Below are 26,757 nucleotides of genomic sequence, written 5' to 3'. Positions count from 1 at the left end.
GGGAAGGGAGGGGAGGGGAGGGTTAGAGGGGAAGGTGGGGGGCGAGGAGGGGAAGGGGTGGGGGGAGGGTTGGAGGGGAGAAGGCAGGAAGTTGAATCATCCAAGGTGCTGGAGGGAGAATCATCGCAGACTTCAGCAAGCAAAGTGAACAAGTTGGTACAACGACGTGCAGGTGAGGCAGGGAGGCAGGGAGGCAGAGGGAGGCAGGGAGGCAGGGAAGGGTGAGGAGATTGATCTTACGATTCAGCTGCTCTCGGTCTAGCCGCTGGACCATCAGTTCGTCTTATCAGGTGACTGTTCCTGTCCTCATACCAATGTTGTCATTCCTTTCCTTTCCCATTCTCTTCTCGTCTTCTCTCGTCTTCTCTTCCTCTCCTCTCCCTCTTCTCTCCCTCTCCTCTCCCTCTCCTCCTCCTTCTCACGCGCTCTCCGCATCAGCAACAACCCCAACCTGTGGTACTCCTCCAAGGTAGGAAAGTCGCTGTTAGCGCCCATCTCTCACCAGGTGCAGGACCATCGTCGCCGTCCGATCTCCCTGCCCATCACTCCCCGCGAGATCCCTTCCTCCGCCAGACCGACGAGGTGAGGGAGCAGGGAAGAGCGTCAGAGGGAAGCAAGGGAAAGAGCAAGGCAGATGGGAAGGCAGGAAAAAGGGAGCGAGCAGGCGCACGAGCAGGGGCAGGGGCAGGGGCAGGGGCAGGAAGGCGAGCTTGAGGGGAGGAGACGTAGATTGAGCGACCTGCAGACCTCCGTCCGTTCCATCCTCGCGGTACAAGCAGCAGGAGCCTCAAACTCCCCATCCTCCTCCGTTCTTGTCGAGCAGAACAGAGCGAGTGCCGCACACTCCCAGAGCCAAGATGTTCCAGCCCTACCCCCCCGCAGGGTGCGTGAGGTGTGAGAGAGTAGCGTGAGGTGACGAGGATGTTGTAGCTTCCCTGGGGAGACGAGAAGGACTAAGCACGTGTGGCTGCCTCCTGCCGACCCGCTCGACCAGCCACAGCAAGACGCTGGTCTTGCTCCTTGCCCCCTCTCACTCCCTGCCCCCTGCCCCCTGCTCCCAGCTCCCTGCTCCCAGCTCCCAGCTCCCTCCGCCCTTCTCCTTCCTCCTTCCTTCCTGCCCCACCATCCCTGATGTGATGAACAGAGACGGCTCGAAGAGCAGTTGTAGCTCGAGACGCAGAGTAAGGAGTTCGCCTCCAGCTGCTCTGATGCGCTGACACCCACCCAGGGCCCTGAGCTCTCAGTTGTTGAGGAAGTCGACCGACGAGCTTGCAAAGGTTAGCGGCGGAGATGGTAGGGACCACATAGTGATGTGGCAGCAGGTGAAACAAGAGCTTTTCATGCTCATCTCATCAGTCAAGAACGGAACGTGCAACATCCAACTGCAGGGTATCTCATCTTACCAACATCTCTCTCCTTGTCTCGTGCTCCGCGCTTCCCCCATCTCCTCCATGATCAAACTGCTCCCACACTAACTAGCACGCCAGATGTCCGCAAGCAAGTGCAGGAGCTGAGAGATAGGATCTGCCAGCTAGAACAAGACGACAAGGCAGAAACTACAAGAGGTCACAGAAACTCTTTAATTTAAGTTGAGAGGTTTGAGAGAATGAACATGTTCAACTGTCGTCAGCGGCTCCCCTCTGATGACACGTTTATAAACAAGAAGCACCAGCAGGTCCGATCCCACGTCATGCCGACAACCTGAACGAAACGTGAGCTCCTCCTCCTGACCTCCTTCCACCTCCTTACCGGAACAAGCTTGCAAAGGGTGCAGAAACAGACTCCGCACGCTGATTGTGCGATTCGCCGAGCGAGAGAGGGTTCATATCAGACACCAAGTTGTAACCCGAGCGAACATGCTGCCGGTACAGTCAGCCTTTACGACGCAGAAAGCATGTGAGTGACGAGAGGACAAAGGAGAGAGGGCCGGTGGGAGGGAAGGGAGTAAGGAACTGCGTTGAATACCTGTGGTACAAGAGGAGGAGTCTCAAGAATAGAAGCGACAGAGCCAGGCGGCTTGTAAGGCTTGCTGGCTTGAGCAGGAGCGGAGGACGAGGTATTGACAGCAGGGGCAGAGGGAGCGTTCACCGGCCACGCCAGCTTAGGCTGAACACAAGGAGACTGCTCGGGAGCAAGTGAGAAGACTCAAGGAACGATAGGGTAGGACTCACCCTGTTGGATGGAGAGTCTTGACTCTTGGCATTCCATGAATGCTTCTCCACCTTCTTAGGTACCTCTGACAGATCCTTGTTAGCCTCATGTTGAAAGCTCGGGTTTGCCAGTGACGTCGGCACAAGAGGAGGCTTCTGGGAACAAAGCTTGTCACCCTCTACAACCTGCACCAGGAAGCACCTCTCACCTTATCGGAGCTCACCTCCGACGATCCAAAGGCCACTTTGCACAGCAATTCCAGGTGCTGGGCATCCCCCCGGACGTCCCCAGTGCGCGAGAGCTTCGGAGCAGGAGGAGTAGGGTGCGACGATGACGAATCCTCACTCTCATCCTCCGAATCACTCCCACGTTTCCGCGTGAGCCTCTCCCCTCCCCTCCCTGCTGGACCAGGCTTCCACCTACCAGTGACACAGGTCAGCTCACCGACCAGCGCTAGATCACGAGTCAGTGCCTGGAGAAGTCTTCCAGAAGAGCGATGGAGGCATTCGTTTGCTCTGGGGTCATGCTCGACCACAACTTTTTCAGCTCAGCCAAGTCCCTTGCAATGCTGGGATCCCTCCAGCGCCCCCTCAGGAAGTGCCTTCTCTGCTGCGCAAGGTTTGCCTCGAGAGCACCAGGGTTGCCGTTCCTCGCCGGCTTTCTCATCCCTTCCTCGAAGTACTCGAGACAAATCTTGTTGAAAGCTGCCCTTGAAACCCCGTCAGTGGCAGAGCCTCCGTCTTTCTTCTTCGAGAACTGCCCGACAGGTCAGCCTGGGAGCACAGCACTTATGACATCAACGAATCTCACCTGGGGAAAAACTCTGCAAAACCCAGAGAAGGGGGAGAAGGTGTCATTCTTGGGGAGAATGTGATCCTGGCTGTCGGTCCTCTCGATGAAACCCTCTAGGAAGAACCTTGCTGCCCGCATGGCCTCGTCACTTGTGGGCCTCCTTGGCATCTGCTCAAACAGTGTAAGAGAGAACGCCCCCAAGGCAATGGCGGTATCATGTGCGCTTGTTACTTCGTTGCGATCAGCGTCATGTCTACTCGTGTCAGCATAGCTATTCCTGACAACCCTATCCTCAGCTTGGTACAAATACGTGACGAACCGCACTAAAGAGCCTCTTCTGAGGCAAAGAAGGACGGAAAATCTCATGAATCGACAGTAATGGACTAGATCAATGCATTCAAAATCTGTTCTGCTGGTGTTCTACCAAATAATCAACCCTTGATTCCAACTTCAGCATCCCAAAAACATCAACTACAAAATATGATCCTGAGTTAAGCATGGCTTGAAGACAGGCACCGGGAGCTTTCATCGAGTCTTCTCGTCCCCATGGTATTCAGAAGGTATTCAGACACATAGGGACTTGTCGCTTGATCACTGAATGAGCCATATCTCTCCCCTGCCCCTCCATCTTCATTTCTAGCGCCTGCGCGCTCCATGCACGGGTTTGGCGCGTGGGAGATGACCCCCCTCTGTATCTCCGTTCGTATTTCAGACAGGGTAGGGTGAAGCAAACAGCAGGTGGGTGGTACTAGAATGCAAATGAAGCGGCCACTATGACTCTTTTAGATAAGGGAAAACCTATGGAATCACGCAACTCTATCGAAATTTAAAGAGGCATCAATTTGTTTTGAGGGTAGGGTAGTGGAGAGGGGGTGATGTTTCGAGTGCATACGGTGGGGGTCCAATCACATGAATCGGGAGGGGATGCATGGGATCCTCTCATGATGACAGGGTGGGGTAGTATGGTGGTGGGTACTAGGGGTGGTCCAAGTGACCGGGTGGTCAGTCTCATGAATTCTTGGGACTTTGAGGGGTGGGGTAAACAAGAATCAGTCCAATAGAGGGTACTGCAGTCTAGAATGAGGGGTTATGGTAGTTTCATAGGTGGTAGTTGAGGCGTAGCGGAAAAATGAGGGGTAGGGTGGTTTTAGCAGGTACCAATGAAAGGGTAGGGTAGTGCAAAAAGAAAAGAGCTAATGGAAAACGATAAAGAATCGTGGGTACGGGTGGTCCCGAAACGGGATTCGAGGCCCAGTACGGGTACTTTATAATGCATATTCATCGTATTTTATAGGGTGGGTGGAGATTTTGTCGAAGGGGTCCAACGCGTTCTCTTTGTTATGTGTCGACGTTGTTATAAAAGGACCTCACCCCCTGGCCCACATCCACCCACCCTACCCACCCTCATGAGGCATGAGTAGACATAACAGCACGGGTGGTCAAAATTCAAAAAACAAGCTCGAGATGTCTTGATCAAGTGGGAAGGGTGGCAGTGTCAGAAAAGATGGTAATGAACGGGGTACTTTGAGTGTATTGATGGGGGTACAGATGAGTCCAGATGGATTTGGGTGCGTGGGGGTAGCAGGTCAGACATTCAAGAATGGGACCTCGGCTACCAAAGTAGGTAGGGGGTGTCACTGGGTAGGTGAAACTGAGAAGGGGGAAGGAGGGGTCCACGATGATAGAGATTCAATTGAGTTTCTTGGACCGGAGGGTGGGGGGGAAAGGGAGGTCAATGGGGGGTACATCGTCGCTGGAGGGGTAGGGGTAGGGAGCTCGTGCGAAGTCCAAGATTTGTAGTTGAGGGCTGCACGAGCTTGGCAAGGCGCAATTGAAGTTGGCGATGGGGTTCCCAAATTCATAAAAATGTATCAAATATTCCAAGAAACTTTGAAGTTGAAAGAACTAATTTAGTAAGATATTTGAAGATGTAACTCGGGTACAGTTGGGGTACCAGTACTGCCAGCGAAGCAAATAAGCGAAAGAACTTGTTTTCAAGTATGATTTACAAACATGATTTGCTTCATTTTGAGGGTTCCGAATACAAATCAGAGTTATTCAAGTAACTTTCGAGGCTTTCAGCGCAATTTGGGCTCATTTATTTCAAAATGGAATCAGTATTCGACAAAGGGAATTTTCTGGAAATCAACGCCATCTTTCAGATGCAACCCGCCACACTGCCGTATGCCCCTTTACTTGGGCAGTGACCGACGGCCTTGCACTCTTCCAAAGGGACCCCACTGAGTTGGACAGTCAAGTTCAAAGTTTCATCGGGCCGCCCCGGCCGCGGCGGGCCCGGATCCGATCCTTGCCAGTGCCCGGCGGCGGCCCGGGCCCAGCCCGGCCCGCGGCTCTGAGAGTCTACCGTACGACGGTCGGCCCGGAGCGGCTTCAAAAGGGTCAAGCCTCCTCGACTCTCCTGATTGTCCTCGTACTGATCTTTAACTTAACTGAAAGTTTGAGGCCCTAAGATTGAACTTTGACCGGGTCCGAGGCCCGGCAGCCTGTGTCGCCGGCGTCCGACCGTCGGATCGGACGGTGCCGTGGGCCGCGGTTTGGCCCGCGGCTGCCGCAGTGACTCACGGTGTCAAACTGCCATCCGTGACTCAGTGACGCCGCCGTCCGACTGAGGCGAGTCACGGCCACCGTCCGGGCTGCCGCTGGGCCCGACCGCACTTTCCCCGCCCGGCCGGGCCGCCGCGACAGGCTGCGGCCGCCGGGCCCCGCCACAGCGGCCAGGCCGCCGGCCCTCGGCCGGGCTCGGCCGCCCGGCCGGGCGGTGCCCGGAGGGGACCCAACATAATGAGGCTGCTTGGGGCAATTTGACGCTATGAAATTGAAGTTTCTAATTATCTGATTAAATTTGAAAATTGAGATCAATACACACAAAGAGCCAATCCCCGATCTGACGAAAGTTATATATAATTTAACTTTAAAATGACCATTTACGTATATAATACTAATGAAACTACACCGTTTCCCTCACAAGTCTACACCTTTTTAAAATTGCAAACGTTGTTGAAACTCATCGTTTCCCGGAACACCCTTGGCTTTGCCACTCAGGGTTTCTTCCTTCCCTTCCGTAGCCGACCTGTTATCTATTTGGAGTATTAGGAAATTTCTCATATCCCATCATCCTCTTGCTTGCTACACTGCTCCGGCCCCAGTGCCCGCCGAGGCTGCCCTCTGCGGCCCTACCCCTTCTGCATTTCTTCCTTAAGAGCTCTATATTCAACAGGCTCCCGTTCGAGCCCTACAGAGTTTTGAGGGATCTTGTGATTCCCACCCCCCTTCCTCGTGACGGTCAAGTCACGTTCAATTTTTTCGTTTTAGATTATTTTTAAATTTGAGATTTCTATTACGCGAATCCGACCCCAGTAATTATTTAATGCTGCCCCACCCCAAAAATTCAGAGTACCCCATGAGCTTAGTACCCACCATACTTATTCTCTGTTGTTGTGGCATTTTATCAGAGATTTCAACCGGTCCAATTGTCACCCTACCCTCACAAAATACAGATGTACGACAGACCTGACAGCGCTTTCAACACCCCTTTTCATGCGGTTGAACTGTAGGGTAGGGTCCTCCTGATCGAATTTTCTTCAGGTACAAGGCACGCCATTTTTCTATAGACTGACTACCCCACCTTAGACAGCATTTTACATGACAAATGTACCCGTGGTCAAGCACCCCTGCTGTGTATTCAAAAACAATTGTTACCCCTACCACCTACTGAGGGACTACCCCCATCACAGCACAAGGAGAAGAAGCAAAGCCGAACACTGGACGCCAAGAAGTTGATCGTCAGAATATCCCTTGAAGCACATATAGAATCATACCTCTTGTGCCCCGCAAACCAGTGCTTGGACTTCAGGACCCTACCCAACCCCAAATTGTTTCGAAATGCTGTTCTTTCGTCACCACTGGGGTGCAATTTAAAATAATATAATAATGTATATGTTTGTATGAGTCCTTACAACTATATATATCGTGGTGTTAAAAAAGGGTTTTTGATGTACGTTCAAAATTTCAACGTAGAGGTGCTTCCAAACGTATTTGGCGAGAGATTTTCAAGCTCTTAGCAAACTCTTCACAATTTGTTTTCAAATATTTCAAACATTACCTGTTGAATTTGGGATCCCAATCGCCCGAGACAAAAACAATAGTAGAACAGGTATTTAAAACACATTTTCATGACTAAAACGTCTTTTAGTAGTGACCCAGCCCCCCACTCGGACCTCACATTCCTCGTGCCCTGCACTTCCCATCCTCCTGCTCTTTCCCTCCCCACAACTCCCTTCGTCGCTCTTCTTCGCTGCTCTGCCACTTTTCCACCTTTCTGAGGATCCTGCCTTGTGTTGCCATCTAAATCTTCAACATTGACATTGAACTTGAATCACATCCCCATTGTTTATTCGACTTTGTTCCTGAAGAATCGCTTACTGAATATTCACTTTGAGTAATTCACGACACGGAGTTCAGTAACACACAGAGACATTGCCAGACTGTCAATCTGGTAATATTGAATAACCTGTTGACATCCTCGTAAGGAAAGAAATTCATATTTATCATTGCTGAAATTTACCCACACATCAAGAAAAGTTGACGGCCAACATGATAGCGAGACTTTTCGTTCAGAGTGTCCTAGTGTTGTCTACACTTCAATGCGTATCATGCTTCGCTCCTCATATTTGGATGAAATCTGGCAAGGGAAGCACGGAATCAGGAAGCAGAACAATTGTGCCAGGCAGGACCAGGCAAGTTGTAATTCAGAAGACAACCCCCACTTACCTCCAGACTCCTCCTCCTCTTCCCCCCCTCTCAGCAAGATTGATGGGTTTGGAGAAGGAGGAACTGGACAACCAGAAGATGGCATGGCAGCTTGACCCTGACTGCCCCGTCAGGAGGAAGGCAAGGTCGAATCGTGCCAAGGCTGTTCGTTCAAGAAAGTCTCAGCTGAGGTCCAAGAAAGCTGCCAAGGACACGCACAATACTGACGCTCTGTCCATGGGTCTGCTGTATGTGTCTTGGGCGCTCAGGGCAGGGGCAGCGGTTTCTATGATGACGGTGGGACTCCTGGCGCTGAGGGCAGCGGGGATGATGGCTCTGAGGTTTTTTGGGATTTTCTCGGCGTCGTTGGTGTTTGGGATCATCGGGTTGATAGGGTTATTCAACTCATTGCGCAAGGATTCCAATGTTGAAGTGAAGAAGGGGAAGGATCAGCTGACGGACGTGGCTAACGACCATCACCCTGGCTCCTTCTGCATGTAAATTTCTATGTTTGATGACGTTGTCACTTTTCCATTCTTTCTCCTGTAGTTTATCCAATGAAAAGACTCTTGTGAAACAATTGGGTCGTCTCGACATTAGCTTGCACCTTGTCATTCTTTCTTCTCCTCCAAAAGATCGTTGGAGACCTGAAGCGAGAAGTTGTAACTAATTGGTGATAAGACGAAGGTTTCTTACAGTGTTTTCTGGGGGAGTCAGGCTGACGATTTGCTTGCTTTTCTTGAGAGACAATGCTACCAAGGGAAGATTTGTGCTGATGATTGTTCCGAAAGTTCGCATCCTAGATGATGTTGGCTTCTTGTTTGTGTTCTCTTTGTCTTGAGTGTTTTGATCTTCGTTGTCTTCGTCAATTAACACCTGATAAAACCAAGTCATCAATCCCTTGGTGTTATCCTGACCACCAATCTTTGAATTTGAGGTTGAAGTCGTGGCTTAAGTCTAATACTACATCTTTGTGCACATTGACAGATGAACCCTCACAAAAGTCCTATCTGTAGTTGTCATGTCGAAACATGACAAAATGCAGCAAACAGGAAGTATCTCACTAAAAAATGATTTTGATTGACAATCGTTTGGGAGCAGCATTCTTACACATTGTGAGGAAAGCAGATCGCAATCTAACTGTCCGCGAGTCCGATACCAACCGCACCACTGGCCGGGCCATCGTCCGTATTGTTTAACTGCTTTTCAATCGTCTGACTGACCGTCTATTATTAGAAAGGTCACCATCTGCCTTACAGTGATACGTATGTGTGGTCCTGTTGTGTCAATCAGAACCCTGCAAGGTTCATCTCGATCGTTCTCAGCGGCAGAATTACCAACCATGAACATGATCATCATTCTGCTCCCACATGTATAATCCGATGATGACTTCTATCACTCTGGAACCCTCTGCTCTTGCTAGCACTTCAGGTCGGAACGCTGTCTACAACTTGACTCGTTGCCGCCACCAGACTGAGACAACCTGTGGCCCCCGTTCTACCCGGCGGTGCCTTCGGCAGGCTACTATAAGTCACTACTGAGGCTTGTCACAGTCACGTGAGACGTTCTGATCCGATCAGATCGGAGTGCCGGTCTGGATGCCCTCAGGATGCCTGCTCGCCTAACGTGACTCGTTCGGGCCTGCTACTCACAAGACGGTGCGGTCCGCTCGTGCTGACACTACTTGAACTGATGACGATGATGAAGGGAGAGTGAACGTTTCAAGTTTCACGTTACTGTTACCTTGTGCGTCTTATGTCTCTGCGCCTTCTTGGCCGTCTCCAGCATCCCTGGCGCCAGCGCCCACATATCGGCGGGTCAAGGGCGAGTTAAAAGCTAGATTTTCAAACTTGACTCAAGTGACTGAGATTTCACTGTCACCGGACGGTCGTACTGATTTTTAACTTAACTTTGAGTAAACTTGAAGACCGGCCGGGCGGCCGGCTCCCAGGCCGTCCCTCGCCGGAGTCGGAGAGAGTCAGCCTAGACTTTTACTCAACTTAAGTTAAGGTAAAAATCAGTACTATGGACAATCCGGCCCGGGCCGATGATCGGACTGTCGGACCGTACAGTGAGCCTGAGCCTCAGGAGAGTCACTGAGACTCAAAGCCGAGTCTGACGGCCGGGCGAGTCGCAGGGCCCTCACTGACTGAGTACGGTCTGTCACAGTGTGCCACGGTCCCGGGCCCAAACTAGTATGCCATCGCCGATCGGATAAACCCGCCGGGTCTCGTTGCTTCGGACAACTTCGGATCTTAGATCCGTGGCAGCGAGAGGTAGTAGGGGAATTGCTGCAGTGCCTGCGGCGATTCTGACAGTGCCCCCGGGCCCTGACTCAAACCTGGTTGGCGACCGTCTTCAGTGAGGGCCAGCCTGGCACCTGCGACCGTACATTCTCAGACTGCCTGATGATCACAAAAAGCGATACATTGACCTCATCTTGAAGCCGATCGCGCTGGGAATCCCTTCGGGAGCTTTCCTCGAGGAATACACCAGAGGGGGGCGATTCATTGCTACTGCCAATTCAGCGGAACTTGAAAGGGCGGAATCCGACCTATTGTGATAGGTGACCTGAAGCGAATGATTGTGTCTAGCATCTTTTGTTGTTTCTATCGAAAATCTTTGGAGAGCCACTTTACCCTCAGTCTCTCTCGGGTCCTGCAATTTTGCGTGTATATAAATCATTACGAGGACAATCAGGAGAGTCGAGGAGCCTTGACCCTGACACTGTCGCACAGGCCATACGGCGAGAAGAGAAGAGAGTGAGAACCAACCCTCACTGGGCGCCGCGGCCATGATCATACCATGGCAGTGGGGCGGAGCACTCAGTTGAATCCTCAGTCATAACTCAGGCCACGTTGAGGCTTAACCTAGTTAGGCGGCTCACACAGGCTGCCCGGATGTTCAAATTGCTGTTATGGTGAACCACCGACCGTGGCAGCTTTCAGCAAAAATTAATGAAATGAGAGTCCATGTCATATGTGTATTAAGAAAAAAAGGTTCACTGCAAAATCCTGGAATGAACATCTTTGAGGAAGGGGCCAAAGTCCAGGCCTTATGAAGAATAGGTTTACTGGAAAATCTTGAAAAGAAAATTGCGAACTGCAAGTTCGAATTAACATGAGGTCTCTCTAAGTTGTCTGATCGTGACATGCAGTACGGGACTCATGAAACTACTACACCAATTCTAGACAAGCAAAGAGTATATACAATCATGTCGTTGGCCAACGTGTCGAATATACGTACATGAGTAAGGTTGGCAGCTTTGCTCTGACTTTGAAAGTTGATTATTGATCAATTAGAAGCAGGATTATTTTGTGGTCACAGAAAATAAACGAACCATACACTCTGTGTTCACTGTGGTTATAGCCATGAGTGTTCGATCACTTCGTCGTAAATCTCATCATGGAAGAATGAGCGAGGGCTCCAGCGACGTATTGCTTCACTGTCAAGGAAGGATTCCGAGCTCGATGAATCGTCTGTTCCACAGTTTGACGTGGATGAATTTGACTGACTGCTGGTTTCACAATCCTCAGATGAGGGAGAAGACCGCGGGATCTTGCTAGGCTTTCTGCTGTCGGTCCAGTTGTTTAGCCCAACAAACTTGCATACATTCTTGAGAGCTGTGAGTGAGATGTCTAATTTTGCTGCAGCCTCTCTCTGGCTGTACTGAAGGTATTGTTCAAGAGTCTCCTTGTCGAGTGTGATTGGTTGCCTATTGTTCCTCTCTTCGTTTTTCCTTTTCCTTGGAATCACAGTTATCTGAAGGGGGGGAGGGTTCTGCATTCTTGATTCCGTTTGTGCGGTGGCTGCTGGTACAGATGTACGTTGATTTGCCTCTTATGAGATATGAACTTGCATGCACCAGGGGTTGAGAACAGCCAAATTTCTGCACTGAGAGCAATCTGGAAGCGGAGAAATAAAGGTTGAGCAACAAGCTCCAAGAACCAAAGGGAATGAAGTAACGCAGTGAGAGCAGCGGGATTATCAAATTCTGAGATTGTAAACGGCCTTGTGTGCGAAGAAGCACAGGCCGAGGTTGGGAAAGTGCACACAGAACACAACAAGCAAGTTAGAAAATCAGTGGAGTAGGGCGGGGGGGAGGAGGGAGGAGGGAGGAGGGAGGAGGGGAGGAGGGAAGGAGGAGGGAGGGAGGGGGAGATATAAATGTATAAATGTGTACAAGGCGAGGTAGCGATGAGATTGCGACAGTCGAAACGAGAACCACAGCAAGAAGGTTTTTGAAGCCTAGGTTTCCTCTATCAAGGGGGGGTCCTGAGGCAGCTGTATGAACTGGGGGGTCCTGAGGCCGCTTCGTATAAACTATTTTAATCAGGGCATGGTTGTTTATGGTTCGACGTGTCCAGTGGGGGTAGGGTAGTTCACCACCATTCACCACCATGGACTTCCCTAGGATTGAATGGGTGGGGGTGCTGGGGACGAATTATTTCTAGTGAGGGCGCTTGGGAAGGGGTGGGGGCAGGGGAGAGTTGCTTGATGAAATCACTCGTTTTCGCCGGGCTGATTAATAATATCTCCAATCAATTTGATTCCCATAATTTGAAATTTCATCTTTAACTTTGAATATTGAAAGATATTTTTGAAATGACAGCCGAATGACAAAACTTCGCATCGTTTCACTGGGGCTATGTCATCAGTCCTCTAACGGCAACCGTTGAAAAGTTCAACGGTGCGGAGAAAGGCCGGCCCCCCGCCCCGGCGGCCCGCCCGGGCCCGGCCCGCCCGGCGGTCCGGGTCGATTCCGAAGTTCCCGGCAGTCCGCTCCGGGAGCCCGCCGGTCGATGATTCCGGAGCCCGGCGGGCCGCCGTTCACCGGGGTGCCTATTCCGAAGATCCGGGCCGGGCCCGCCGCCGTAAACCCACTGGCAGCGCCGGGAAACACCGCCCGGGGTCAAGGCGGAGTCCGGAGTCCGGCCCGGCCGGCCCGGGCAGGCCCCGCCCGGCCGGCCCCCGCAGGGGCGTCACGGCGTGGTCAGGCTCTCGAGTCCGGGCCGGGCCCGGCGCGACTCCATGGACTCCATTAACTTAACTTTGAGTCATGGACGGTCGGACCCAGTGCCGCAGGAGTGACTCGCCCGGCCAGTACAGACGTTCGGACGGCGGGCCCGGGCCGGGCCACGCGGCAGTGTCAGGCAGCAGGCCACTGAGCAGAGGCCCGGGCCAGGCACTGCAGCTGGCCCGGGCCAGGCAGCCCCAGTAAAAGTGAGGGGATGAGGGCGTAAGCTGGTCCGCTAGGACATGGGATCAGTTATGCTGATGATGCGACAAGTTTCATGACATGATTCGAACCTGTTTGCAAAACTATCTTACCATCATCTTACTGATTTCACTCATCTCACTCATCTTACTCATCTTACTCATCTTACCATCATCTTACTCATCTTACTTATCTCATACTTTTCCACCAGTCTCAGTCTATCTCCTTTGCAGCCTTGGTTGAGGGTGCATTGATGGAAGTCGAGTTGATGGCTGTCATTGGAGATGATGCTTTTTGGAAGGCAGACGATGGCAACGAAAGTAGGCGGGTAATGGTTGTCATGACAATGATGACGGTAATGATGTCTTTGAGCGAAAGACATCGAGAAGGAATAGGGATTAATGGTGGGGTTCATTCAGATGTAGGCAGAGGAGGAGATTATGGTTATCAAAAGGCAACAATGCGATGGGTGCAGGATGCAGAGATGGTGGATATTTGAGAGGCAGCTGATGAAGAGCGCGAGGGTTGTTTCTGTGTAGCGCAGCGTTCGGTGCGTGCATGAAAGATATGCTGTTAACACTTGAGCTGAGCCTTTGCTGCCGGGTCATATAGCAGCTGCTTTACAGCTTCAACCGTCTTGTGGCTGCGACCATGACAGCAGTAGAAACTTGAGGGTTGTCGATAGCAATGTAGCTTCAGAGAGGGTTGAATGGATTGAGGAGGCTGGAAGAGCAAGATTGCTGGTGCGGAGTGAGGATCAGTTACGTATCCAGGCACAGATGTTGCTCTGCATCGTGTCAGGAAAGCTGCTGTGGCATGCTGATGTGCTTTTGTTCTGCAGCAGCAGGAGTGACTCGCTGCATCATGGGCGACATGGAGCGGTTTGTCGAGATGACTGGCGCCTCCGAGGACGTGGCAAAGTTCTACATTGAAAGGTAAGGAGATACTGTACTGTGCCGTGAAAGCCCTTGGGCTCCTTCGATTGTCGACCGTCCTCCTCTGTGCTCCACGTTGCTCGACTGCTCTCCGACTGCCCGACACACCTTGACCTTACGTCGCAGTGCCAAGGGGGACGTCGAGAAGGCACTGGACGCATACTTCGAGTCGGGAGGTTGGACCCCTCCTCCATGCTGATGCGTCCCATTCCTGTGTGACCGCGGGCGCAGGAGCAGCTGACGTCGTTCCCCACCAGCCAGAGCCAGAGACGGGTGTGCCTGCTGCCCATGACCAGGGCAGTGCGACCAAGGAAGTGAGGCACGTGCAGGAGCTGACGATGGGGAGGACGATGTTGACCATGACGTTCCTGCTGGGGCTGAAGCCGGGCCGGCATCGCTGGATGATCTCACCAAGAGGTGATCGCAAGCTTGCAAGAGCGCCTTCACTGACTTTTAGTGCCTCCAGCATGTTCGAGAAAGCTGAGAAGTCCGAGACGCAGGCCCCCGACGGCGAGCCCAGCACCAAGAAGCGATCGTTCGTGTAAGAACGCGGCTGAACGCTGCTGTTTGTCCTCCAGCTGTCCTGGTGTTGTGATCCTTGTTGGATAGCGGGAAGGGCTTCATGCTCGGAAAGGAGGCCGAGGCTCCCAGCAAAGAGGTCGCTCAGGATACTCCGGTGGAGCCAAAGAACCACAAGGCAGCCTTGTTGAGTCAGCCCGTGCCATGACGTGTAACGATGGCGCAGGTGACGGTCTGGAAGGGAAATGCATTCCAGCTCAACGACGGGCCTGTCCGGTGACCGATGGCAGCTCGATAAAGCGCTCAGCGGCTGAGTGTCTTGCAGCTATCCTGACCAAGGGTCCAACCAAGAGGTCAACCGGAGGTGACGGCAAGTAGGAGGAGGAAGCCTCAGGCGTGAGCATAAGACAGGTTCATGCAAGACCTCGCTCGCAACATCGTTCCTGAGGAGCTGCGGGAACGGGCCAGCAATGTCAGTGGAGATTCCATGCTGTGAGGAAGAAGGCAGGCTGACTAGGTAGAAGGGCACACCCATTCCCGTGACGATCGCCCTGTCCGACCACAGGGAGGAAGATCCGAGCAACGCCAAGGTCGCTCTGACCCTTGATGGATGCCGTTGAAGTGGATCAGGTGGTGAAGCCGAAGTTCGAAGCGTTCAGGGGAGGAGGAAACGTCCTCGGAAAGGTGGCGATGGGGCTGTGAGCCTGGATCCTACGAGTGAGCTGGGTGCAGGACTGGACGGACGATGCATACAAAGCTGTCAAGACTGCGTCTGTGACCAGCCAACCAGCAGCTCGGAGTGTAAGATAGGAGGAGAGGAGGAGTTCCTACATTCAACTGCCTGCAGAGCCTGGAGGCTCCCCAGGTGGATCAGGGCAAACCGACAACCACCATCCAGGTACCGTGCTCTTTCCCCTCCCACAATCTTTCGCTCATCCCTTGCCCCTTTCTCTCTTACCCCCTTTCTCCCTCTCTCTCTCGTTCCTCTCAATTCTTCGTCATTCAGGTTCGTTTGCCCGACGGACAACGCGCAAGTGCTGTTCTAAACCTCCAAGTTGGACTTTTCTTTCGTACCCAACACCATGTCAAGATGACTTGCAGATGACTGTTGGGGACCTTCGCCGCTGGATAGAAGCTCACCATGGCATCTCTTCGTTCCAGATCAGCGCAGGTCTTGCTCCGCGTGTCCTCTCCTCCCTCCTCACCATCCTCCAGGGTTTCCTCCTCAGGTGCTCGTGGACGAGAAGTGCACTGTCAAGGGTGAGCTGCTTCCCTTGCTCGAGCCAAGCATGACATGCGCCTGTAGACGCGGGGCTGGCCAACGCGTGCGCTACCATTAAGCTTGTGTAAATATTTGCAAGGAGAAACAAGAGCGCTGAGGAGCTCAGCTGGAGCTGGTGCAGCATGTGTAGCTTGTTAATACCAGGCCTTCTTAGCGTCGCGTGCGTCCTTCATGTTGAGGGGGGTCCCTGCCACAGCGTCACTGACCGTCTAGTTCAGCTCTAGACTTCACGTCCGGGGCGGAGGAGGTGCCGATCCTCAGACTCCGACTTGGCGTCAGCGACCGGGTCTCGTACCTGCGGCGTCTCGTCACAACATGTCAAGCAAGCTTCTCCCCCTCACCCCATAGAAATCCGCTCGCAGCCCGACATTCCAAAACTGCGTCACCTGCAAACATCATCAGCTTTCTGCCGCATGCTCAGGCTGCTCCGCAACCTCGCCCGTCGTCGTTCCTGTGTCTGGTCGCTTCTGGTCCTGCATGTACCTACATCAGCAGCTCAGTAAGGAGTGCGAGGGAGGTGCTCGGCAGGACCTTGGAAGCATGTCGGGTGTCTTTGACTTGGATCTGCAGGGAGCGGGAGTCAGGGCAGGAGGAGGCACTGAAGCTCCAGCGACCTCTCGCCAGATATCGGCGAGCTGCTCTGACGTTTCGACAGCGAGGGAGGGCGAGACCTTGGCATCTCCTCGCCTTCTGCTTGTCAAACCCCTCCGTCAGCCCAGCACTTCCCCCGGCACCTGCACCTGCGTCCCAGTCGTGCTCTTGTGGGGTCAACGCTCCCTGACACGAGCGGGTTAGCACGAAGGCAGGTGAATGACGAGAAGCACCACGGGAGAGTGGGAAGGAAACGTCGAGCTCTCCACCGCGCTATCCTGCTCGATCACTCTCCTGCCATGTTGTGATCCCACAGCACTGACTTGAGCTCAGTCACCCCGAGTCGTTGAGGTTGTGCACCTGAATGGAACAAGCGCGTCAGCCTTCGGCTGTCCTCTCCTTGTCTCCCTACCTTCATTGACCTCAGTGCATTCGCTTCTGTTGACAAGTCGGCTTCCAGCACGTTCAGTGCGGCACATGGAGAGGTCGCAGCAGCGCTACCTGTCTTGGACAGTCCTACAGTGGACATGCCGACGTCCTGCCAGGGAAGAAGGATCATCGGGAGGCAACGGCAAGCAGGCCATGTACCATCCCGCTCTTGGAGATCCCCCCCACGCTTCGGAGCATCACTTCCAAGTGTGCTACACTGATATCAGAGGAAGAGATGGCAAGGGAGAGAGAGGGAGAGGGAGGGAGGGGGGGAGGGAGAATGAGAAAGTGTTTGTGTGTGTGTGCGTGTGTGTGTGTGAGGTAGAGGGAGGGTGTGAGGTAGAGGGAGGGAAGGAGGGAGGGAGGGCGGGCGGGCGGGCAGGCGGGGAGGGGGGGAAGAGGCAGGCAGGCAAGCAGGCAGGCAAGCAGGCAGGCAAGCAGGCAGGCAGGCAGGCAAGCAGGCAGGCAGGCAGGCAGGCAGGCAGGCAGGCAGGCAGGCAGGCAGGCAGGCAGGCAGACTTTCAGGGTGGATACCTGCAGCTGCATCCTGCTCCATTTCTTTCCGAGCGATCGCCTCCGTCATTTGCTGATATGTCTGCCAACCTATCACGAGGGCATTCAAATACACACCGGTCAAGATGTCACCTGCTCCCATTCTGCTCGTTCTTGAGCGATCGCCTCCTCAAGGTTTGAGATCTTCTGCTGCAAGAAAGACTTCTCGTCCTGCGCCGAGAGCATCAGCGAGGTCCTTGAAGCGTCTCCCTTGCCTTCAAGCGCTTCGTTTCTCGTTCGAACTGAACAATCTTGAGCTTCATAGCATGGACCTGGAACACGTTGAACACCCTCATTCACTCGTAGATCAATTCACCTGACTGTGCGCACTTCTTGATTCCCCTTCAGCCTCTGCCAACGCTTGCCCAAAGAATTCCTTCAACAAGACGTGAGCATGTAACAGCACAACAAGACGTGAGCATGTAAGAGAACAACAAGACGTGAGCTTGTAAGAGAACAACAAGACGTGAGCTTGTAAGAGCACAAATGTTACAGGCCCCCACGCACTTGTTGCCGTTGTCGTTCACTCCGCTCAATCTCCAGGGCTGCGATATGAGCCTCCTTCTCTGCTTCAAGGGCATTCTGAGCCGTGTGGAGCTGCTGCAGCACATCTCCTATCTCATGCTCCATCGACTCCATCTGCTGCGACAGTTCGCTCTTCTCGCTGTTGAGGTGGTTGATGGCCCGCCGAGCCTCGGAGATGGCAGCGTCCAGGGCCTCTATCTGTGCGGAGGAAGCCTTTTGCTGCTCCTGCAGCGTCTCGATCTTCTCTCTCATGTCTGTGTTGTCGTCCTCCAGGACTTGAATCTGCCTTGACAGCTGCTCTTTCTCCAACCTGAGATCATTTGTTCACGTGCAAGGCTGCCCAGCCGTCTTACATCACCTGCTCTTGCTGAACAACTCTTGATAAGCCTTCTGCAACCTAGCTACCTCTTGACCGGCACTCTCTGCATCCTCTCGAGCATTTTCCTTTATCTTCTCCAGCCTCTCTATCCTCTCAGCCCAGCTCTTCTTCTCCAAGTTGAATCGAGCCTGCAAGCACAGCACAAGATCAGGGACGACAACCATGAAGCGATCTCAACCCGACCTCACTCTGCGCCTTCAGGTCAAGCTCTCGCAGCAATGCAGTGATCCTTGTCGATGCAGCTTCTTTATCACGGTTGGACTCCTCTCTTTCTTTCCTCAACGCCTGCATCTCCACTGCTCGACTCTCCTCAAAACGTTTGATCTTTGCAATTTGCTTCTCAATCTCCTGGTCTTTCTTGATGATCTCACTTTGAAAATGCGCTCTCTCCTCTGCCCACTGCTGTTCGGCAGCCAGCAAACGTTTGAATTCCTCTGCAGCTGCAGCAGTTTTGCTCATGAGATTGGCCATTTGAGGGGAATTCATGGTTTCGGTTTTCAACCTGTTCAGAACATCATGACAAGCGACTTAAAAGATCCCCTTTGACCTCTCAGATCCCTGTTAAGAGCTGTTATGTTCCCACTGTTCGCGTCTGGATTGATCAGAGTGACCTAACATTCATTTTCTTCCAAACTCGAGATCCTGTGAAATTTCTCAGAATCAAAAGTTTCAATGAGCTTTGAAAACTCCACATCTCAAACTTCTCAGTTGAGCCTTTTGTCAGGATTCTGTAGCTATTTTATGTCAAAAATACATCACATATCTGTCACATATCTGTGCACGCGAGAACAAACACAACAGTCCATTTCTTGACATTCGAACTCTATAGAGGCTGCTGCTTGCTTCGGAATAGCAACTTGCTGTATGCTTTCACTGATTGGTTAATCACCTTGTTATCATCATACCTCTTTTTCAAATGTCCCGCTGAAAACTTTCTGAGGGACTCCGTAACCTCACTGAATAATTTGATCTTTCTCTGTCTTCGTTAGAGTTGCTCTTATTTCTTTGTTCCTGACTTGCAGATTCAGCGTTTCTGCTGCCCCTACTGCCGCATATTCTCTCCTGCAGCTGTGCATTGGTGTATCCATCTACCTCTCATCGGTACTTCTCGTTCACTGATGATTCGGGTTTGATCATCCTTTGAGAATCTGTTGTGACGCTACTTCAACTCACTGCCTCAGCAAGCTTGAAGCTTTCAGTTAGAATGGCTCATGTTCGTTTCTATCCTCATCCTCAACCTCAACCTTTATCTCTCTATCTTAGAGCCTTCTCTGCTACATCTGAGTCGCCTCCTCCTGACATCGTGCGGGCAAGTCGCCATTTCTGGTCTCATTATTATCAGTTTCAGTCGGAGCCTTGCCTCAAGTACCTCCCACCCCTCTTGTCCCGGCAGTGAACCCTACCCTGTGTCACTGTTCTTACCATCATTGAGCATCCTTGTTGGGGTAGTATCGGAGGTCAAAAGGAGGGGTTCATTGGCCCGATGAGCCCTCCAGTACGGTCGGAGGGGGTAGTATCCCCGGGATGGTCGACCGTGGGGCGAGTCGTCAAGGTCAGCCGGGTAGTAACGGTAGAATCCGGGCGGCTACTCACTTTCACTTAACTTTGAGTAAACTACTGACTCAGTGACCCTCGTCCTGATTTTTAACTTAACTTTGAGTAACGAAGACTCACCGTCACTGTGCCAAATTCATCGCAGTGTGACTGACTGTGAGTGACTCAGGCTTGTCGGTCGGGCCGGGCCTGCCTCCCGCGGCCAGAGCCTCCGCATCGGAGCCTTTCGGGGAACCGTTCGGAATCCGACGAGGGGCCGATCCCGGCGATCGGATACCGCAGCCCGCCGGGGCCCCGCCGGGCCGGGTACCGGCGGTACTGTGACTAGTACTCGGAGGCTCATCACTGATTACTCACCGGGCCTCACGGTGACGGCGGCGGGCCGCTCACCGTAACCGTTACTGCGGCGGGCTGCTCAGTGAAGCCGCGCGGCACGGTCCGTGACCGTCCGGCGGTCCGTGACCGTCCGGTCCGTGACCGTCACGGTGCACCGTGTACTGAGTGACTGAGTACGGTCCGTGTGACTGGGCCGGCCGCCGGGGCACTGAACGGTGGCACGGCGACGGTCAGGCTCGCCGAGTCGGACCCGGGCCGGCCCCTGAGTACCGTGTCCGACCGTCGGGCCCAGCCGGCCTGGCAGCGCGGCCCGGGGGGGGGGCGGCGTCACGGTCACACGGCAGTGTACCGGACCGTCCGACAGTACGCCGGCCCGGTCGCGGGCCCAGTCCGGCTTCCCGAGTCACCGGGCCGGCCCGCCGGCGGCCCGCCGGCGGGCCGCGCCGGAATTGAATGGGGCGGCCGTCCTCTACTACCGTACTCTCAGCCGTCCGAGTCACGGTTCTTTTGCACCCTACCCTGCTTTCCAACTCCATTGACCCACCCTTCTAGCTCAACTTCCACCACGAGCCTTGGCAGAACACGGGTTACACACCCACCCCTTCTTTCGATAATGTTAAGTCAGGGTCATACCCACCTTTTGACCAACCCCACCCCTGAAGAATGGTTAAAGCGCAACCACACAGAGTAGACACCTACCCCCATCGTTAACTAGCTGGAAAGGGGTGGATGTCACAGGGGGTGGGGGCGTGCCTCTTCAAAGCCTGGCCCTTCGTCCAAGGAGTATCGTTTGCTATGCTCGCACAGTCTTTCGGAATCGTGGTAAGTCTTCATGACATACTGCAGCTCCTGCTCAACTTCTTTGCATTCCTTCCTCGTTGCTCTTAGTGCAGCTCTCATGTTGTGTTGGTCTGTTTCTGTTCTTCTTCTTATAGTGCATATGTGCTGGATCTGTGAAATCAAACGCCTGTTCAGATCGTAGTGTGTGTCACCTTTTAACGTTTTGCTGCCTGTATTGCTTGTAAGATGTGCGTATACACTGTTTTAGCTCTCCTCCTCCAGAATATGTCAAAGCGTTTAGAACTGTCGTCAGCAGTCCTTTCCTGGGTGTGCATTCAATGGATAGAGAAATTATTACTTCTGTTCCAGATATTCTTTTGGTTGAGATATTGATCTTGTATATCAATCTGATTTCATCGATTTATGCATATCCCTACTGCTTGCATTGCCGTGAATGATATTCCAAGAAGACTTTGTTATTTTTATTCAGTGCAATGATCACTTATGCTCTACTTGTCATGAATAACTAGCCCATATCCATATCGTACATTCTAGAGATCAACCGTTGCGTACTTATTCGTTGTGATGTCTGGTTTTACAGCCTATGGCTAACAGCCAGATGCTGTCCTACAAGCCCTCCGACTGGGTGTTCCACAGGAACTTTGGATGGTGAACATTTTGTTGATCGGAGATGGAATTTTAATTTGATTGTTGAAGGTACGGCACCGCCGGAGTTGGTGAGGGCGAGTTTGACAACAACCGTGCTGCCCGTGGCTATGACTGGTAAGATTTCGTGATCTGGTGTAGAAATCCTGTCAAAATTCTAACGAATAATATAGGTACTGGGAGGGCCCTCCTTCCTATGTCCCCAACTACTCCAGCTGGGTCGAGAACCAGTAGATGTTTGTTTATGCAACAGTTAAACAATTTGCGGATTTGAAATGAACAGCGCATTGTGACACAGTTCCAACTTTGACGTCTGTGATATCCGTTCCTCATTTCATTTCCTCATGCACTTCTTCCCAGATACCTTCTTTGGTTTCATCCTGGAGCAAAACTTAAATTCTAAGCTTTTCAATCTAGCCAATGCAGAAGCGATTATTGCACTGCGATCATCCTTAACCTTCGCGCCCTCTGTGTCTTGTCTGGATGCAATTTGGCACAATTTAGACGTGTTGGAAGCTTGCATGTTCACGTTCACCGCAGCTGTCACAAATTCGGGCAACGATGGCAGCTTGACCTGTGATCCTGGATTGAAGGAAGGCTTTTTCAAAACCTGACTTGTCCTCATCAACTCTGGTTCGTCTTGATCAGTACATCCTTCCCTGGAAAAAAAAGTGGAGACTGTCGGACCCCAAATTGGAACTTGTGTTGGATATTTAGCAACAGATTGACTTTGAATGTATTGGTTTGTGCTTTCTGGAATGTATGTGGAATGTAACGCGGACAGAAGTAACGAGCTTGAATCGGGATGGCATTCTAGTGCTTGAAGTTGCATATCTCTTTCTCTCTCCAATTCTTTAGTAATTCTGTTGAGCTCAACATGGAAATTCGCATGTATACGAGCACGCTGTTCCGCGATCTTTAGCTCCCTCATAAAGTTGATATCCTTTCGAGCACTTTCGAGCATATCTGGAACAACGATTTTAGAGCTGACATGTCCTTTCTTCCGATCATGATGTTGTATCCAATCCTGATTTGATTGCATTCCTTCGGAAGGGATTGACATAAAATTGATGAAGCGGTTGTCTGTGTGACGTACAAAGGTAGGCTTTCGCACAGCAAATGCTTGATGCTGTTTCGAGTGACATTCATCCGTCATTTTCTTCACAGACATTGGATGCTATGCTGCAGATTTACAGAAGTACCAGTTGAATCCAGTTAGTCTCAATGTGATCGTGTGCAATCTCAAATATGATGTGAGCTCGTAAAAAAATTGAGAAAATCAATGCCTTTGGGTGCCAATCACGTATTCGAAGATCCTCACTCAATAAATGATCGAAAAAAAATCAACTGGGGCAATGTGCATATGAAGTTGTATCAGGCTGATAACAAACAACCTCGAAGAATCTCAAAGAACTCTTCTTTGACTGGTATTCCTCCTCGCTCCCTCGCTCCCTCGCTCTCTCCCCCTCTTTGTTTTTCTCTCCCTTTCTCCCTCTCTCCCTCCCTCCCTCCCTCTCTCCCTCACTCCCTCGTGCCTCCTTCCTCTTCCCACGGAGGACGTAGTGGTATCACTTCCCTCCAATCTCCCCTTGCACCAGGTCCTATCAGCTCGTATCGTTCCTCAGCCCCTTCATAGGTCGCCTTGACGCAATCCGTATGCTCCTAGGACCGATTTCCTATCAAAACAAGGCTAAGGCCCTTTTCTATGACCCCATAGACTCGCTCACCTACGATTCGGTCATACCGATATTCCCCCCTCATAGGCTCCTATCTTGCTCACCGTCCCTAGGGATTTCCTAGACATTATCCTAGGACTTAAAAGGCAAGGAGCTACAATATAGAGGTGCTAGGACTGCAGATGTCTAGGTTCACCCCTCAATTGGACGTCGGAAAGAGGGGTTAAAAAAAGTCAGTCCGCATGCTCTAATGGAGACCTGTAGGACGATATCTAGTTGCCTATAGTAGGCAGGTCCTATGTGACACAGCCTTTGCAAGGAAAAAGGAAAACAGACCACCCCACCAGGCATGAGACTCAAATGTACCGGTACTTCACAATTACGCACAGCAAAAAGGTATGCGATCGCCGGGACTCGAACCCGGGCCACCAGCTTGGAAGGCTGATGTGCTAACCACTACACTACGAACGCTTGGAGACACAGGATGCAATTTGGTATCTATATCACAATTCAAACAGGACCGTGACTCACAACTAGACCGACTCCCGGCTAAGTGACTGTCACCCGGCGAAAACATACCGTACTGATAACTTGGCTTTACAGTGACTTATCATAAGCATCCGAAGTTTAATGATGAGCCGCGCATGATTCCTTGCAGGCATACATTTCCAACGGTCAGTGCAATGAGTCACTACCGTACGGTGAGTGACTACTGACAGGCTGTCCGACTCTCAGTGGCGCGGCATGCCCGCCGCGCGGCCAACCGTCCGCCGGGTCATCGGCCTCCCGGAGTCCCGGCGGTCCGGTGGCACCACCGGACGGTGCCATGATGGGCCGACTCAGCCTGGCAGCGGGAGACGCCGTGCCACGGCGTCGGACCGCATTACGGAATGGAGAGACTCTCCGTCTGCCCGGCGCGGCGCCGGTGGAACCGTGGCTGCACCACTGACGGTCACCCGAGCGGCGGCACGGTGCATCGGCCGGCCCGGCCGCCTGGGGCTTGCTTCTGCGTCGCTCAAGCTCTTGACGGCGTGGCCACAGCGGCCGCTGTCACCGTGTGCCAGCGCCGGAATTTCAAGCCGAGTCCGGCGCCGAACGGTTGAGTCCCCGGGAAGCCGCGGGAGTCAGCCGGCGGTGGCACCGTCCGCTCATTCCGATTATGCCTACAGTGACGGGCCTTCCCATGATGCTTCAAGCTTTCAAAGTGTTGAACGCCGTCATATCTTGATCACTGACTTGCCAACGCCAACCGGGTTCCGACTCCCGCCGAGTCAATATGAATACGCTGTGCCGAAAATTGAACCGCGGAAATAAAGCTTTGATTCGCAATAGAGGCATTGCTGTCGGTCGCTTCACTCTCACATGTGCACGGGCCGCATGGACTCCGCAATTTCGAATACGTTTTGTCTAAACAGCCTGTAAGACCTGAAGGATTGAGCATTGAACATACTGACCTGCCTTTGTCACAATCATGTGACAGATCCTGTAGCTGTCACTGAGCCCTTCATTTTTTCCTGGAAATCGTATCTTCCGGATGAACTTGATTGACTTCTTCTCCAACCCTTCATGGCAAAACAGTGAATACGAGCCATCAAAAAAGATTCTCCAACACCTGCTTCCCTGCAATTGTATCATAGTCCACCTTTTCAGGTGTGTATCCAAAAGCCTTCCTTGAACTCTGTCATAATCCCACGTGAGACGGCAAACATTACTTTTCTCAAAATCAAAACCAAAACCTGCATTTTCTTTTCGAAGTCCCTCGGCGAGATCGGTCGTTTTCTACCCTCTACCCAGTGAGCATCGCCGCTGAATCGCCGCCTGATTTCGCAACTCAACAGGACAGCACCAACTTGATAAACTTGTGGTTACCTTGGGGAAAATGGATCAAAAGGTATCTCGGGAGAAAGGCCAGCTTCTTCCATATCATTCATGGAGCGTATGACGTGAGCACCTCGTGAGGATCCACCTGAGTTTCTTGATCAAATTTTGATCGAACGTTGATCTCTGGTGGCATACCAAAGATGATGAAACTCTCGGCTGGCTCGGGATGCTGCACTGGAGGTTGATCCAAGTTCACCTCTATGACGTTTCCTCCACTAGGCACTGAGATGTCTCCTCCAAAAAGCAGAGAGAGAATTGAGCCCAAGTCCACAACCTCGCCTCCTATTGGCAACCCAGTGTCGGCAGGTTTGTTGGTTTGCTTTCCAGAACCCAGGTCAATGTCCACCACTTCGCCATGGGCGTTGCTGATGTCAACGTCTACCACCCTACACGAAAATGATCATGATTCAGTATGTAAGCCTTGCACAATGTTTGCAAAAAGAAAAAGAGAAACCATGCCATGACTGTCTGAATGACATTGAAAGAGGCGTGGTTGGAGTCGTGCTAACAACCACTGGGGAAAATCTCACAGGGGACCTACCTTGTGGGGATGGCACCACCAGCTTGATCCACCAGAAGAATCAACAAGATTGAACGAATCAAAGGCCTGTTGATGAAGCTGCTTTAGTATTGCTTCGATAGCGCAAAGTTGAGCCACATGGCTTGGCAACATGAGAGAGTAGGGAAGAAGAAGGATGGAGGCGGAGGTTTGGAATAGATTTCCAGTTTAACAGGAATCTATGTCAAGATGAACTGATATTGAACAAATGGTGGCAGAGCTGATCACAAACAAGGAGCCTCCCACCTCATCGAGTGCTTTCCGTCGCCGCCACGCATTTCGCTGGGCACGCAGCTCGTAACTGCTCGTAACTGTAATCTTACATCACCGGACGGGCCCCGCCCGAACAAGGACTTATACTGAAAACTCGACAGCACACAAAATCAAATTTACTCATCTCTAAAAAAAAATAAAAAGAATTGTTTTTTACTTGCTGGTAAGAAGGAAACTGGGGAAAGCCCGAACCCGGGCGCCGCGGCTCGTCCCCGGCTCCTCGGCTGGTATCACCTATTCCCCCTGGTACAGCTATTGGTACAGAAATTTAGTATCTAATGGAGAATAAATTTCCTAATATAGCAGCAATGTTGAGAATTACATATGTAAAATTGATCAGTCAAAAATTTGATGATAGGAAATAATGATATCTGTCTCACACACAGTACTACCATTTGGATTTTCGTTAAACTCATTTTATATTTTTCAAATTTTCGGGCCCTGCGAATGAAACGTACTATCTGAAACATACCGAAGTGCAACTCCTCTAAAAGTTCAAAAAGCGTTGGAGAAATTGAAATTGTGAAATTAGAAGATTTCGCACTTTCGGGGCCGTAACGGATGAGATGATCTGGTAAGGGGTCCGGGGTTGGACCCTACCAGGGGAACCCACCCAGAGTGCTCCACACCTTGTGTTGTACCCCTCATTTTAGCTAGCTATAAGATAAAGGGGTCTGGGGACCCAGGATTCAAATTTTTCCCTTCGTCACCGGTGCCCAAATCTCATAAAATAAGGGGTACTCTAGACCAATTTGATGTTTGATGGGTGGTGGTGGCTGTATTGAATCAAAGGGGTGGCTATGTTCTTGTAAAGGAGGTCGGGGTGGTATTTGTGTTTGGAGGTGTTTGGTAGGGTATGGATGTCAGATGTTGACCTAAACATGGGGTA

The 26,757-nt window shown here is 51.9% G+C and overlaps 6 protein-coding genes and 1 non-coding gene across 7 annotated transcripts; 3 read left to right on the top strand and 4 right to left on the bottom strand.

Annotated features, from left to right (window-relative positions):
- Positions 1-1,688: 1,688 nt before the first annotated feature.
- On the bottom strand, positions 1,689-3,113 carry GUITHDRAFT_163880 (hypothetical protein; the record flags this gene model as incomplete). Its single annotated transcript, XM_005830168.1, has 7 exons — positions 1,689-1,701; positions 1,750-1,859; positions 1,966-2,121; positions 2,172-2,306; positions 2,360-2,570; positions 2,624-2,907; positions 2,962-3,113. Coding segments are annotated over 7 exons (1,061 nt in total), but the record flags the coding sequence as incomplete, so codon positions are not given.
- Positions 3,114-7,343: 4,230 nt separating this feature from the next.
- On the top strand, positions 7,344-8,287 carry GUITHDRAFT_153297 (hypothetical protein). Its single transcript, XM_005830167.1, has one exon. The coding sequence runs from the start codon at positions 7,558-7,560 to the stop codon at positions 8,212-8,214; it is 657 nt and encodes a 218-aa protein (XP_005830224.1). The 5' UTR covers positions 7,344-7,557; the 3' UTR covers positions 8,215-8,287.
- A 5,483-nt stretch (positions 8,288-13,770) lies between these two features.
- Positions 13,771-15,490, top strand: GUITHDRAFT_163878 (hypothetical protein; the record flags this gene model as incomplete). Its single annotated transcript, XM_005830166.1, has 14 exons — positions 13,771-13,866; positions 13,993-14,042; positions 14,098-14,139; positions 14,196-14,283; positions 14,333-14,407; positions 14,476-14,563; positions 14,612-14,661; positions 14,711-14,749; positions 14,797-14,857; positions 14,910-14,975; positions 15,016-15,069; positions 15,118-15,186; positions 15,233-15,283; positions 15,392-15,490. The coding sequence occupies exons 1-14, from the start codon at positions 13,796-13,798 to the stop codon at positions 15,488-15,490; spliced, it is 903 nt and encodes a 300-aa protein (XP_005830223.1). The 5' UTR covers positions 13,771-13,795.
- A 311-nt stretch (positions 15,491-15,801) lies between these two features.
- Positions 15,802-18,629, bottom strand: GUITHDRAFT_110658 (hypothetical protein; the record flags this gene model as incomplete). The annotated part of the gene is made up of 17 exons (XM_005830165.1): positions 15,802-15,854; positions 15,899-15,962; positions 16,009-16,053; positions 16,102-16,150; positions 16,199-16,231; positions 16,282-16,354; positions 16,402-16,444; positions 16,492-16,552; positions 16,596-16,618; positions 16,671-16,796; positions 16,847-16,899; positions 17,222-17,282; positions 17,333-17,410; positions 17,556-17,615; positions 17,747-18,074; positions 18,123-18,271; positions 18,327-18,629. The coding sequence occupies 17 exons, from the start codon at positions 18,627-18,629 to the stop codon at positions 15,802-15,804; spliced, it is 1,602 nt and encodes a 533-aa protein (XP_005830222.1).
- A 2,199-nt stretch (positions 18,630-20,828) lies between these two features.
- On the top strand, positions 20,829-21,713 carry GUITHDRAFT_110657 (hypothetical protein; the record flags this gene model as incomplete). The annotated part of the gene is made up of 4 exons (XM_005830164.1): positions 20,829-20,855; positions 21,415-21,482; positions 21,531-21,596; positions 21,653-21,713. 4 exons carry the CDS (start codon positions 20,829-20,831, stop codon positions 21,711-21,713), a joined length of 222 nt encoding a protein of 73 aa, XP_005830221.1.
- Positions 21,714-23,554: 1,841 nt separating this feature from the next.
- On the bottom strand, positions 23,555-23,626 carry GUITHDRAFT_t62. Its single transcript has one exon. It is a non-coding gene; the product is annotated as a tRNA-Gly (tRNA).
- A 1,456-nt stretch (positions 23,627-25,082) lies between these two features.
- Positions 25,083-25,873, bottom strand: GUITHDRAFT_140563 (hypothetical protein; the record flags this gene model as incomplete). Its single annotated transcript, XM_005830163.1, has 3 exons — positions 25,083-25,422; positions 25,578-25,655; positions 25,842-25,873. The coding sequence occupies 3 exons, from the start codon at positions 25,871-25,873 to the stop codon at positions 25,083-25,085; spliced, it is 450 nt and encodes a 149-aa protein (XP_005830220.1).
- Between the last annotated feature and the right edge of the window lie 884 nt (positions 25,874-26,757).

Source organism: Guillardia theta (genome assembly GCF_000315625.1).
Source record: "Guillardia theta CCMP2712 unplaced genomic scaffold GUITHscaffold_47, whole genome shotgun sequence".
In the NCBI taxonomy this organism is placed as follows: domain Eukaryota; class Cryptophyceae; order Pyrenomonadales; family Geminigeraceae; genus Guillardia; species Guillardia theta.
Note: the sequence above shows the minus strand (reverse complement) of the source record. Positions and strands in the feature narration are given on the sequence as shown.

What these genes read in the sequence shown, in the direction of transcription:
- GUITHDRAFT_153297 (XM_005830167.1), top strand. Translation starts at nt 7,558, where the DNA reads ATGATAGCGAGACTTTTCGTTCAGAGTGTCCTAGTGTTGTCTACACTT.